Here is a 14195-nt window from a genome sequence, read left to right as displayed (position 1 = left end):
ATTTAAAAAAGTAGGTGGAAAAGTATTACGTAATTATATAAATACTTTTGGACTATTTAAATGTTTTTGGGGCATTTAAATATTTTTGGAAAGCATTTAAATATTTTTGGAAAGCATTTAAATGCTTTTGATGGATATAAATATTTTTTTAAGAATTCAAATAGTATAGTAGAGTTATAGGCAAACATTTTTCCACATTAGTTACGTAAGTAAACAGCTTAAATTTATTAAAAACTGAAATTTGTTCGTCTCAGATATAAACATGTGGTCCAATTTACTACTATCTACTTAAATCATGCTGTCGTAACACTAAACAAAATTAATTTTCTTAAGGAGTTTAATTTTAACTTTTCTTTCTTAACTTTTCACAACTCGTATAAATCCATTTAGATCCTTCCAAATATTTGTATTGTAACTTAAATTTGACGTGGTTTTATTTATTTAAAATTAACTAATAATAAATTTATAACAATCTTAAAATGGATTAATTTATAACAGTAATTATTATTTATCATTTACAATTACGCAATTTACAACAGTGGGAACTATTTGTTACTTACTTACAAAATACGTCATATTTCTCGGAAAAATTACTTCGCATCAGCTTTCGTTCTTTATCGTCGATGACTAATTTTTGATGGCTCCTCGATGTCTATTGAGATTTCTGGAATATTCGCTACAGTGTTATTAATATTCTTGTGAAATGTGAAAAGTTCGCTTCCTGCAATGTTTGTAAACAGGGCGAGATAATGGCACTCTTAGATGAGCATCAAGGTATCTCTATCTTCATTCCTTACTCTGAGGTCCATTCACTCCATTCCGTTCGTTTATTGTACAGTTATATTAATTTGCTCAAGTCATCACGTGACCTTTTCCACCGTAGGTAGGCTCTGTTCACTCCTGAAACGGATAATGGAACTCACCTTTTGTGTAGGTTTGCATTTGAAACAAATTTAAGAAGACGATCGTAAACCTACAAAAACCTAATGTCCAACTTTTCTTGGTTGGGCATACCCATTTTTTGTGCAAAAAATGATTATTATGGAATACATTATGCTCTGTATGAGTTTTTAAAAAAAACTTAAACAACCAATATTAAACCTACAAACAACCTAAAACAGACGCGTGCCCAACGTCACCACAGTTACTCTCTGTAGCCCTCACGGTCAAAGTTGAAGATCATCAATCCTTAAACATTACAATTCGACAACGTCAAAATTGTTTTCGTACTACCATTTCGGAAAGACATATAGGATGACTTAGGGATCAGTTCTATTATTCTATGTGATGACTTCAGACTTTTGATGGGTGCAGCATTATATAACATAGGTACCTATAGGAAGTGTTGTGACAGATATTTTTATTTGATTATTTAGATACAGCTGATATATTTAAAACATTTTACACATTTTAGATACGTACATTTGTTCCAGTGTACTGAGATATATACAGATATAGATATTTATATTTTGTATCTAGATAACATATCGTGGAAAAAGGCTGAAAGGCACTGTAATTGAGTTTAAAAAAAATGCATCTAATAGTTTGAGTTTGTGTAAAAAGATGATAATTACTTGGAAACAAAAATTGATATTAGCGTTCGAATGTTGCAATCGTTAACCTATTTCACCGAGACCCACTTTTTGTGTATAATAAATTTCATTTGTGAGTACAAAAATCGTAGTTTGCCGGGATAAATAGAAAGGAACAGAATTCAAGTATCACGTAAACTACGTTACCATAACAACACTACCTAGTACCATTGACTAAAAAAAAAAGTCAATGCTAGTACTTATTGTATAATTTTGAAGCGTGGGTAGCATCCGTTTGTGTCAACATGTCATACCACTAGAGCTCTCAGAATTAGCACGATATTTTTGTGGTTGTTTTTTCGTAGGTACCTATTAATTTACTTTCATGTATGTAATATAACGATAATTTTTTTAACTTTTTATATTTGACAAAAAATATGTACAAAAACAAAGTATCTAAGTACCTATAAGATGCCCAGAGAGGTATAATGAAAAATGAAATTAAATATAGTTACCTAGATCTCGTAACATTTTTTCAAAAGAAATCTAGATTAGGTAACTAGATACTTCAGAAGTATCCATTTACTGTACCTTATCTAGGTGCAATGCTAGAAGTATCTAGATATGTATCATAACACTGCCTATAGGTACGTTTTCGTACCTTCTACCTACTACCATTGAATACAAAATTAAGTTTATTCAATGCTACTACCCAATTTTTTACGTACTAAAGTTACACCTTTGTCAATAAGAAACTAAAAAAGTAAAAATTATATTTTATGTATATCAAATAATGTACCTATATATAAAATCAAAAATATAATGGCGTAATATCTTACTAAAATATTGGCAATTTAATAATATGTACCGGACATTTGCTTGCAGGAAAGAGATTTTCCTGAGAGTATCCACGAGGGAAAAACACCAAGTCTTCACCACATTATAATTTAATTTATAAATGGTGACATATACTTCGGCAAATTATGCCATTATCAAAGCCTACAATAATTAGTGGACAGCTTTTAGCGAAGTGATACCTTACACAATTACAAAACAAAACAAACATCAAGAACATTTATCAAGAAACGTGTGCATTCTATAGTTCACAGTCTGGTCTTGAATCGACTGAAATATTTTAAACTGCTCTTTAATTAAATTCTGGTAATTATCGTGGAAATGTAAAATCTTGACATTCTTAGTAATGTCAAAGGAGTGATTCGTCTCCAAAACATGCGCAGAATAATTAGACTCACAATCTAGTAAATTATTGGCCTTAATTAATTTCCGGTGTTCATTTACGCGATCTGTAAAACTACGGGTGGTCATGCCGATACTGTTGCAACTACCACATTGTAACTCATACACCCCAGATCTCGTTAACCTCTCTAATTTATCTTTGTTTTTGCAAAATTGATTACTAATATTAGAAGCCACCTGTAAGCAACAAATATTTTTGATTTACTAAATTCTTTTTGAATCAGTTCAGTTCAGAAACCCAAATGGGGGATGCTTCCAATATAAGTTCTTTTACAATCCTCATCTAATAGTGTCAATCGACAACAATTACGTAAATCTAGTTTATATATATCTTTTCTTATTACCTAAATGATACGTGACACAAGATTTGGATCATAACCATAACTGAGTGCTATCTGTTTGATTAAACTAATTTCCTCATTGAATTTATCAATTTTCATCGGAATTTTCAAAGCTCTGTTAATTAAGGCATTCAAACCTGCTAATTTATGAGCTAAAGGTGTCTTACTATTGGCAGGAATTAGGTTATCTATCTGTGTAAGGAGGTTTTCTATATAGGTACTTGAAATTCACATTTATCATTGCAAATTAATAGCATTAATAGTAGAAGATTCCTACCACATACGAGTTATGGATCATGTTCAATTCCAATTTTCCTGAGAGGTTTGATAACAAATTGAATAATAATCCTTGAATTTGTGCAAAGCAATAACACTCAATTCTTAATGTCATATCAGTACCTACATATTTCAATAAATGATCTTGAAACTGCAATTAGGTGCTATATATTGACACAGGTTTGTGTGAATTCTTCACACCGTTATCGTAAATTGTGAGAAAAAATGAAATTAAGTCTGGGTACGGTCATTGACAAAAGTAATGATCGCTTAATAGGTAAATTGTGCAGTATGAGGAACCAACATGTCTATCACATCGGCCTCCGTCGATTTCTTCAGGGAGAGATACGTTACTTTGGTGGTTGCCAGTTGCACAATATATTCAAATGTTAGTTGCTTTACCTATTCGGCGATTATTACTTTTGTCAGTGAGAGTACAAACATGCATTCTAAATAATGGTTAAAGTAACAATGTCATGAGAAAAAAAGTTTTAAAACGCCAGTATCGCAAAGATTTCAAATAAATCTTATCTGGCGATAGGCCGTGAAATTCTATTATCTTTGTTCTTGTTTGATGGTTTATATACCTACATGTAGAAAGGCCCCAAACGTGTTACAATATCCTAGTCTCATTTGAACATTTCGCGTAAATTGAATTGCATTTTTTTTTCAAATATGATCTGTACAGTTTTACGGTTGAGTACAAAAAGATGCTATCCGAAATGGTCCTCGAATTTAACAAGATCTTGTTCAACACTGGATCCAACTCAGGTAAAATTATTAAACGAGATGTGCTTTCTTGTGGATGACAACGATAAAGTGATTGGCACAGCTACCAAAAAAGAATGCCATGTTGTAAAAGAAGACGGTTATCTCCCTCTACACAGAGCTTTTAGTGTCTTTTTGTTCAATAAAAAAGGAGATTTGTTAATGCAGAAACGAGCTGATACTAAAGTAAGTATTTTCAGCGAGTTTCTTAGTAGCAGTATCATGACATTTCAGATTACCTATCCTGGTTATTATTCAAATTCGTGTTGTAGCCATCCTCTAGCAAGTGTCTCTGGGGAGGATGACGTCAATGATGCTTTAGGAATTAAAAAAGCTGCTATACGACGGCTTAATTATGAACTGGGAATTCCCCGAGATCATTTACCATTGGATCGATTTGAATATCTTACACGAATAAAATATAAAGATCAGGGAGATGGTAAATGGGGGGAATACGAAATCGATTTCATACTCTTTTTCCAAGATGATGTTAAGCTAAAACCTAACCCAAATGAAATATCTGCAATTGCTTATGTTCCTAAAAGTGAATTTAAGTCGTACTTGCATACGCTCGATGGTCCTTTGACTCCCTGGATGCAGCTAATAGTTAAAAAACGTTTGTCTGTTTGGTGGGATAATTTGCACGATTTAAGTAAATTTAAAGATCATAAGCAAATATTGGATCTGTCCTAATTATTATTGTTATTAATCATGTGGCATTTTATTGTGGTCATAATTAGAATTAAGGCATAACTTAATGGTCAGTTTACCTCTTTACGTGAATAGCAGGTAAGGATTGCACTTACGCTATACAGGGTGTAGAATTAATACGGACAACCTTGGGGTATTAATGATAATTAAATATCTTAATATTTTCTTCTTTATTGAACTTACACTTCAAAATGCATTACACGAAGATGAAATTTTAAGCCCAATTTAATAGGAACAAAATATCGCCATACTCCGATTTTAACATTCCTATGTTGCATGTATTGGCTTCACATCCTTTAAGTATATGTTGTGATCAATTTATTAAACTTGATTTCTAGTTTAAAAAATGGGAAAGGTTACCGATTCATACTGCATTATATAATAATAATAATATATTCGATTATATATGGGTATTGTTATACCATTGAATAATAAATCTGAATTATTTGGGGTTATGGAAAAGATTTGAAAAGTGTTATTTTTATACGTATTATCTCTGCATAGATGGTTTCTAATGGAATAAAAATTCAAAGCTAGTGGACATTTTGATTATATACTCACTGCTGCCTTAAGCAAAAAGACCAGATAAAACGACTTCATCTTCCAATGTGCAAGTTTAAGATAATGGAGATGTTAATTAGGATGGTAGCACAAGTATTCCCCTTTGGATCATACGTTTTGCCAGCAAATGAATTGCATATTGTGCCTGAGAAAACATTAAATCGACAGCGCCTGAGTGGCTGTACTTCGGCAGGCTGTATTAGTCTACTAATTGTTGCTGTGAAAACGCTTTCATAGTCATTGAATTGAAGGACAGTGCTCTGGTAAGTCGTGTATTGTGCCTGTATTTTGTCGCTGTGTAAGCGTTTAGAAAAGTAGGTGGAAATTTCCTTACCTTAAGGTATTAATTATATACTTTCAAGAGTATTTAAATACTTTTGGACTATTTAAATGTTTTTGGAAAGCATTTAAATGCTTTTGATGGATATAAATTTTTTTTAAGAATTCAAGTAGTATAGACAAACATTTTTCCACATTAGTTACCTACGTAAGTAAACGGCTTAAATTTATTACAAACTGAAATTTGTTTGTCTCAAATATAAACATGTGGCCCAATTTACTACCATCTACTTAAATCATGCCTTTAAGATTGTTTACATTGACAAATCCCTCCAATAAGAAATGGTCTATTACCCGTGTTCTGTGTGAAACTAATCTTTTGATACGTTTATTTAGTTTCAAAATATTTCTTCTTTATTATTTTACTCATTTTATGAATACCTACTCCAAAAGTAGTATTTCTATAAACACCATCACATTATCAGTAATATAATGTGGCAATAGGAATAGACATGTTTAATTCATTGGCAACGTCTCCACCTATTATCTGTTCACCGAACAGATGCAGTTAAGCTCCTCCCGAAAAATTCCCGGCAAATTTAAATGAACATTTTTAATTGGCCGAATATTCAAAACCTGTAACACACGCAACTAAGCATGCTAAATTTCATCAATATGCAGATGATACCCAATTGCACTACGACTTTCTCGAATGCAATATTGAACAAGCGGTTGAATTCATGAATAGTGATATATGCAGAATAGTTGAAACGTCCGAGGACCATGGTTTGCACATTAACACTTCAAAATCACTGGCTATGATGTTTGGGAAGAGAAAGGCAAGGGAACGACACAAAGATTCAGTGCGAATACGTGTAAAGGGCTCTACCTTACCAATTCAAGATTATGCAAAAAACCTTGGTGTGGTATTGGATTCTGACCTTAGATTCAAAAAACAAGTTTCAGAGATGATTAAGAAAGCTTTTTTAAATTTGAAATTAATTTTTCGTAACAGGCGCTCCATTAGTCAGCAGATAAAAAGTATTCTGTGCGAATCGCTCGTCCTTTCCTAGTTTAATTATTGTGATGCATTGTACGGACCTTGTTTGGACGCAGCCGATAAGTACAGGATACAAAAAATACAAAACTCATGTTTGCGTTTGATTTATGGTGTTAGAAAGTATAATCGAATCTCTCATAAATTACATGAGATGAAATGGCTTAATATGGAAAATAGGAGATTCGCTCACTCTGCTACATTATACCATAAAATAATCTCTGGGAAGACTCCATATTGGTACCTCTATGAGAAGGTCGGATTCAGCTCAAATAGTAGGTACGCTGCATTAATCACCCCACCATTCCATAAATCAGCACTCTTTATGAGCGCTCTTTTAGCTACAACATAGCGAAACTTTACAACTCATTGCCAAACTCGTATAAAAGATTGCCTCCTCACAAATTCAAAAAGTACATCCAACTATTATTACTTAATCGTCAGTTGCAATAAACTCGTTGTCAATTTGGTTATCTTATAGGATTTATTTAGCCCTCATACCGAATCACGCGCTCATTAACTCACATTTTCAGCACTCATCAATCGTTCATGAATTGTGCTGCAACCACGCACACCAGTTTATGTTATATTATTTAGAAGCCATATAGTCTTTCGTTCAAAACTTTATATGTATATTTGGGAAATGGGTTAAGTGGAAGAGCGAATGCAGTTTCTGCTGATACTGCATTCGAACTTCGCCCAATTAGCTACTTAGCACGCAGAATGTTGTTTTTTTTTCTGTACTTTATATATGTTGTTGTAATGTAGCTAATAAAAGACATTATTATTATGGTCGGTGTTTCTTGTGAGAACTCAGGTCTAGCCTGGTTAACTAATCGCACGGATTAAAATCAAGTAACGATTAGTGTCTGTGTCTGTGTCTAGTGTAGGGTTCTAAAGAAAAATAAAAAATAAAAAATAAAATAAATATTCGCACACTCACATTGGAAATCTAGGGATAGTATGTAATTCATACTTACCAACATAGCTATTAATGGCCACAATAGTCAACGATATCAGGAAAGAAGAAAACAAAACAGTAATATCATTATAATAATTCCTGTAATTTTATTAAATGGAGTTTATTGTGTAAGTGTTTCTTTGGCTTTGCGTTTGGGTTGAATACGAGTGGGTTGTGATAACGTGGTGTGTTTCTGTGAAGAAGGAGTTTTGTGTTTTTTAATTGTGCTAGGGCGTGTAACTTTATTGGATGGACCTGTCTTTGTAGTACATGTTGCGTTGCTTGTATTTATGGTGTTTCTTTGTTCTTGAGGTTGTATTTGTGGGGTTGCTTGGGTTTTTGGTTTATTATTATTATTATTATTATTAACTATTTGCTTCCAATTATAATTAAGTACCGTATCTGAATTGACATCCGTAACGTCAAACCTGTCATTGCGTTTTCTATTTGCCTTGCCTCAATTTGCCGGTAATTTCATTTATACGAACAAACTAATCTTTTTGACCTTAATAAACAATTTGAATCTATAATGTACTGCTGTGTGTTTCAAGATCAATATTCAAAACATAACACTTTATAACTTGGTCATACAATGTGACATGCGATTTTAAATTTCACAGTTTTTAGCGCATTTCCACAATAAAGAAAAAATGCGCTATTGTGGCCACTTTGTCCGTCCGTCCTTCCGTCCGTCCGCTCGTTTTGCGACGCTACTAGTTCTTTATCATTTGGTTCGTTATGGTGTCGAGTTTTGTACCAAGGAAGGAATTTTTTCTGTACCGTTTACAAAAAAAGTTATTGTAAAAAAAACAAAAAACCGTTTTTTACATGTTCCATAATTTTACACTTTTGCCGTTTATTAACGATCCTAGAGGTCGTTTATAATTTTGCATTGCTATCTGTCGTCTGCCTGTTGGTCTGTCCGTCTGTTCCTTTGTCTGTCTGTCCATCTATCTGTCCGTGTGAACGATAACTTTGTTTAGAAATGTCCGATTTGATACATAGCCACTTGGAATAAAAGCAAATTTAACGCCAGTTTCAAAATTTAGGTTTGCGCACGCGCAGTTCCAACTTTCTTATTTAGAAAATCATTGAAATGAAACTCTTCTTATAAACTGAAATTGAAGTAGCACGTCAAAAATGGATTGCACATGTGCAACGCTATCTTTCATATTTGTGGTCGGATTTTTACAATTTTAACAAAAGTTGCATCTTACAAATAGGAAATGAATGCAAGTGGAAATGCGCTTTATGTAAATCGTTTACGATTACTTTTTAACTTGTTATAATTTTTGTGACTGTGAATGGGCCGGTCTGCTATTACATTGGCCAAAACTTATTGGGAGTGGCCTAAATAATTGAATCTGTTGGGTGAACAGATTATAGAGCTCTCAGAATTATTAAGTAATATAACTCGATAATTTTATTAAAGGCCCAGTGAAGCATAAATTGTGACTACATTGAAACTAAAGATAATATTCTTAGAAACGCAACCAAAAAAATCCGGTGTCAGTGTCATGTCCCGTTTCCTAGTTACAGGGGTTTAAATATTTACTACGAATGCGGTGACGTCACCGCTCCCACACTTACCGGCTAGGCTATTATACATTTGCAGTTGCGTATTATCTGATTGTCTAACGTACGTTCAAAAAGATCGATTAAAATCGCTGTGCATTCACGACTGCAGAGTTAGTAGGTGCGCTATGTAGGACCTGCGTACTCAACAGGGAGCGGTGACGTCACCGAATCGGTCGACGGAATTTTAAACGTGTGTTACGAGCGATCTACTGAACGTAGAAAGCCCGGATTTTTTGGTACTTGTTTTTGTCGGGATAACTATTTATTGTTTTTTTCTTGTAAATTTAAATTTTTTACTTCACGGGGCCTTTAACTTTTTATACACAAACAATATGTAGGTACAAAACAAAAAAAGATGCCCAGATAGGTATAATGAAAAATGAATCTATATATATATAGTTACCTAGATATCGTTACATTTTTTCAAAAGTATCTAGATATGTAACTAAACACTTCACTACCCAATTTTTTTCGTACTTAAGTTACACCTTCGTCGATAAGAAACTAAAACAAGTATAAATCGTGCACAACTCTTCTGCATATAACGCGCATTTTTTTAAACCGAAATAGCTTTTATTTTGACATCACCCATGCATGGATATATTTCTTCCAGACGTCTCAATCGCCCTTTGTGAGTACCTACTCTATTCCGACAATCCGTTCTTGAGGTATAAGGGAATATACCCGATCACGATAAGAGGTCGAGGAGGAGGGCTATGGTTGGTAGAAATTAATTTCTTTCGTTGAGACCTTTCATTAGAGTACCATGAAGGATAAAACTAGTGCCACTCCCCCCTGCCCCCTGCACCACATACTTTGATAAGAGGAAAGAAGGGCAGTAGTTGGTAGAAAACGGTTCCGTTCGTTGAGACCAGGGTTGAAACCTTTAATTAGAATACAATGAGAGATCAAATTTATTTTTAACCCCCTCCCCTCAGTCCGCGTCGCTCACTGATCTCGAAAACGAGTCGCACGGGAAAGTTATAGTTTGTACACACCAATTTATTTCGATGAGATCTTTCATTAGAATACCATGAAGGGTAGAACATGTGTTATAAAATATAAAAAATGCGCTAAAAATAAAAATGATATTTTATGTATATCAAATAATGTAGCTTTATATAAAACCAAAAATAATGGCGTAATATCTTATTCATTAGATAACTATAGTGGAAAAAAGTCTGAAAGGCCCTGGAATAATTTAATAATATTTACCGGACATTTGTTCGCAGGAAAGAGATTTTCCTGGGAGGTTTGATAACAAATTGAATAGTAATCCTTCTATTTGTGCAAAGCAATAACACTCCATTCTTAACAGTTCTCTATCATATCAGTACCTACCTACATATTTCAATAAATGATCTTGAAACTACAATTAGGTGCTATATATTGACTCAGGTTTGTGTGAATTGTTCACACAGTTATCGTAAATTGTGAGAAAAAATGAAATTAAGTCTGGGTACGGTCATTGACAAAAGTAATGATCGCCTAATAGGTAAACTGTTCAGTATAAGGAACCAACATGTCTATCACATCGGCCTCCGTCGGTTTCTTCAGGGAGAGATGTACCTTACTTTGGTGGTTGGCATTTCTCAGTTATATTCAAATGTTAGTTGCTTTACCTATTCGGCGATTATTACTTTTGTCAGTGAGAGTACAAACATGCATTTTAATTAATGGCTAAAGTAACAATGTCGCGAGAAAAAAAAGTTTTAAATCGCCAATATCGCAAAGAATTCAAATAAATCTTATCAGGCGATATGCCGTGAAATTCTATGATCTTTGATCTTGTTTGATGGTTTATATACATGTATAAAGGCCCCAAACGTGTTACAGTATCCTAGTCTCATTTGAACATTTCGCGTAAATTGAATTGAATTTTTTTTTTCAAATATGATCTGTACAGTTTTACGGTTGGGTACAAAAAGATGCTGTCCGAAATGGTCCTCGAATTTAACAAGATCTTGTTCAACACTGGATCCAACTCAGGTAAAATTATTAAACGAGATGTGCTTTCTTGTGGATGACAACGATAAAGTGATTGGCACAGCTACGAAAAAAGAATGCCATGCTGTAAAAGAAGACGGTTATCTCCCTCTACACAGAGCTTTTAGTGTCTTTTTGTTCAATAAAAAAGGAGATTTGTTAATGCAGAAACGAGCTGATACTAAAGTAAGTATTTTCAGCGAGTTTCCTAGTAGCAGCATCATGACATTTCAGATTACCTTTCCCGGTTATTATTCAAATTCGTGTTGTAGCCATCCTCTAGCAAGTGTCGCTGGGGAGGATGACGTCAATGATGCTTTAGGAATTAAAAAAGCTGCTATACGACGGCTTAATTACGAACTTGGAATTCCCCGAGATCATTTGCCATTGGATCGATTTGAATATCTTACACGAGTAAAATATAAAATTCAGGGAGATGGTAAATGGGGGGAATACGAAATCGATTACATACTTTTTTTCCAAGACGATGTTAAGCTAAATCCTAACCCAAATGAAGTATCTGCAATTGCTTATGTTCCTAAAAGTGAATTTAAGTCATACTTGCACACACTTGATGGTCCTTTGAGTCCCTGGATGAACCTAATAGTTAAATACCGTTTGGCTGTTTGGTGGGATAATTTGCACGATTTAAGTAAATTTAAAGATCATACGCAGATATTCCATCTGTCTTAGTTGTTAGTATTATGAGATAAGCATACAATTAGATGATCAGTTATAATTATCAGTTTATTAAAAAGTTAAAAAGTATTTCAATAGAGCTTTTCTATAATTTCGGTTTAACTGGGTTAGTGGACCGTACTATATGGAAACAATTATAGCAATAAATGTCCCTGTCTTCCAAGTTATCCTCATTTTTAACAAAACTCATGAAATAGTATATTTTCCAGCATGCGGTTTCCCGCATGCGGTTTTCAGCATAGTATGTCATAGCACTTAAGGCGAAAACCTTTTTTCACTGTTTAAACTATCTAATCTAGCTTTTTTAGTTTGTACCGTGTAACAGCAAAAACCCTTATCAATTAATGGCTCGTTCAGGTTTTTATTCCCACTTTCAAGCACCGCGCATATGTGTCACAACCATTGAAATAAAAGACGTCACAAGTTTAAATTATATAAGTATAGGTGCCTACTGTATTTGGGGTTATTTCTCGACGCCCACTGATCGTATGTACTGCTCTTCTATTTACTATATACAACTCTGTGAGTTCTACCCACAGTTCTGAGTCACTGTGCAAGTTATGTACCTATTCATTACAAAATTTTGCTGTAAACATGTTGTATTGTAATGTTGACCATCAATTTTTCGCTGAACTAATAAACTACCTATTTTAATCACTTTCTTGATCTTTTTCTTCACACCTCTCTTCGTAACTTTTTCACGCTTTTTGTTCAAATTAGAAACAGTACGACGTACGAGTACGATTTACCATGCTGAGTGCGAAAAACCGCTTTCATATCAAATCCACAAGGAAATTTTATGATAATGTCTCACTCTGTATATAAGTTCGATGTAGTCTATTGTTATAACCTCAATTTATTTTACATGCTTTTCGAAAAGCAAAACAAAAAATGGCCATGAAGACCAAAAGGTTATTAATTGAAACCGACGGTTTGTTTTCAATATTAATATGACCAAATAGGTGACTAATTGCTTTACAGATACCAAAATAGACAGCGACGACGAAGTAGGTTCTGAAGGCGAAATTAGCAATGAGGAAGAAGCCGAGGTTTCAGACGATGGTGAAGATGACCAGACTAATTCTGGTTGGGCAGATTCTATTGCTAAGATATTAAAGACAAATAAGCCACAAGGCAAAAAAACTGTGGTTTTATCAAAAGCTAGAAAAATCACGGATTTAAAAAAGAAGAAAGCCAAAAGCGATGCTGGATTTGAAATAGAAACAGAAGACGGGCGGATACGAACAGGAACTATTGAAGAGTCTTCTGACGAGGATGAACCAAAAGCAAAGAAAGTAGGTATTTAATATCTTGGTAGTTGTTCACGGTATAATTTTAGCGAAAAGATTTACCATCATATCGTGTGAAACCCAACATATTAGACAAGGATCGTGAACGTACACTCTCCAAAATTGCCACAAAAGGTGTTGTTCAGTTATTTAATGCCGTTAAAAAACAACAAAAGGATATCGACTCAAAATTAAAGGATGCAGGTTCTTTGGAAGTTAAAAAGGATAAAGTTTTAAAAAATATAAATAAAAAGGAGTTTTTGAATGTTTTGATGGGTGGACAACAAAATGTTAAAAAAGGGAAAGTTAAACAGGCTAAGGCTAAAGCAGAACCAGAAGATGCACCTTCATGGAACGTACTTAGAGATGACTTTTTAATGTCTGCCAAAATGAAAGATTGGGATAAGAAACTGGAAGATGAATTAGACATTAAGGAAGATGATGATGATTGAGTTTTTATCTTAAGAAAGTGATATTTAATAAAAATATTTTATCATAATAAAAGTCATGTTTTTCTCACAATTGCAGTGGTTAAATCAGAAAAACATTAAGCATTGGGTTATCAATACATTAATTTGCACAAGAAAAACAAAATTGAAAGCTGGATATTGAATTGACCTATTCTGAAAGAATGCAGATCCGAATCAAAAATCCTTAATTCTCAATGTTTTTGTAAGTACAAAGCACTGAACACGCAAAATTAAAAAACATTTACAATAATTAACTGTTGATGATGAATATTTGTTTTTGGTTTCTCTTGAAATCAACAATCAATTTGCGCTCGAATTACACACAAGATTTTTTTCTACCCTCATTTTTTTTTTTTTTTTGTGAACAATTCATGGAAAAATGGATTTAAATCGGTGGCTATTGGAAAAAATAGTATAAGCAACCTGGATT

General features: G+C 33.5%; 3 protein-coding genes across 4 annotated transcripts; all 3 read left to right on the top strand.

Annotated features, from left to right (window-relative positions):
* The first annotated feature begins 531 nt into the window (after window positions 1-531).
* Window positions 532-5234, top strand: LOC116173039 (isopentenyl-diphosphate Delta-isomerase 1-like). Its single transcript, XM_031490325.1, has 2 exons — window positions 532-4360; window positions 4409-5234. Exons 1-2 carry the CDS (start codon window positions 4082-4084, stop codon window positions 4865-4867), a joined length of 738 nt encoding a protein of 245 aa, XP_031346185.1. The 5' UTR covers window positions 532-4081; the 3' UTR covers window positions 4868-5234.
* Window positions 5235-5296: 62 nt separating this feature from the next.
* On the top strand, window positions 5297-12010 carry LOC116173024 (isopentenyl-diphosphate Delta-isomerase 1-like). 2 transcript variants are annotated; one of them, XM_031490319.1, is made up of 3 exons: window positions 5297-5709; window positions 11228-11493; window positions 11542-12010. In XM_031490319.1, the coding sequence occupies exons 2-3, from the start codon at window positions 11329-11331 to the stop codon at window positions 11998-12000; spliced, it is 624 nt and encodes a 207-aa protein (XP_031346179.1). In that variant the 5' UTR covers window positions 5297-5709; window positions 11228-11328; the 3' UTR covers window positions 12001-12010. The 2 variants fall into 2 exon arrangements, with proteins under 2 accessions (XP_031346179.1, XP_031346170.1); XM_031490310.1 differs by lacking the exon at window positions 5297-5709 and having other exon boundaries at window positions 10371-11493.
* Window positions 12011-12725: 715 nt separating this feature from the next.
* Window positions 12726-13799, top strand: LOC116173012 (RRP15-like protein). The gene is made up of 3 exons (XM_031490303.1): window positions 12726-12937; window positions 12988-13301; window positions 13346-13799. Exons 1-3 carry the CDS (start codon window positions 12898-12900, stop codon window positions 13745-13747), a joined length of 756 nt encoding a protein of 251 aa, XP_031346163.1. The 5' UTR covers window positions 12726-12897; the 3' UTR covers window positions 13748-13799.
* Window positions 13800-14195: the final 396 nt, after the last annotated feature.

Source organism: Photinus pyralis, unplaced genomic scaffold, assembly GCF_008802855.1.
Source record: "Photinus pyralis isolate 1611_PpyrPB1 unplaced genomic scaffold, Ppyr1.3 Ppyr1.4_LG1, whole genome shotgun sequence".
NCBI classification, from domain to species: domain Eukaryota; kingdom Metazoa; phylum Arthropoda; class Insecta; order Coleoptera; family Lampyridae; genus Photinus; species Photinus pyralis.
The sequence above is the reverse complement of the archived record's forward strand: the minus strand, read 5'-3'. Positions and strand labels throughout refer to the sequence as shown.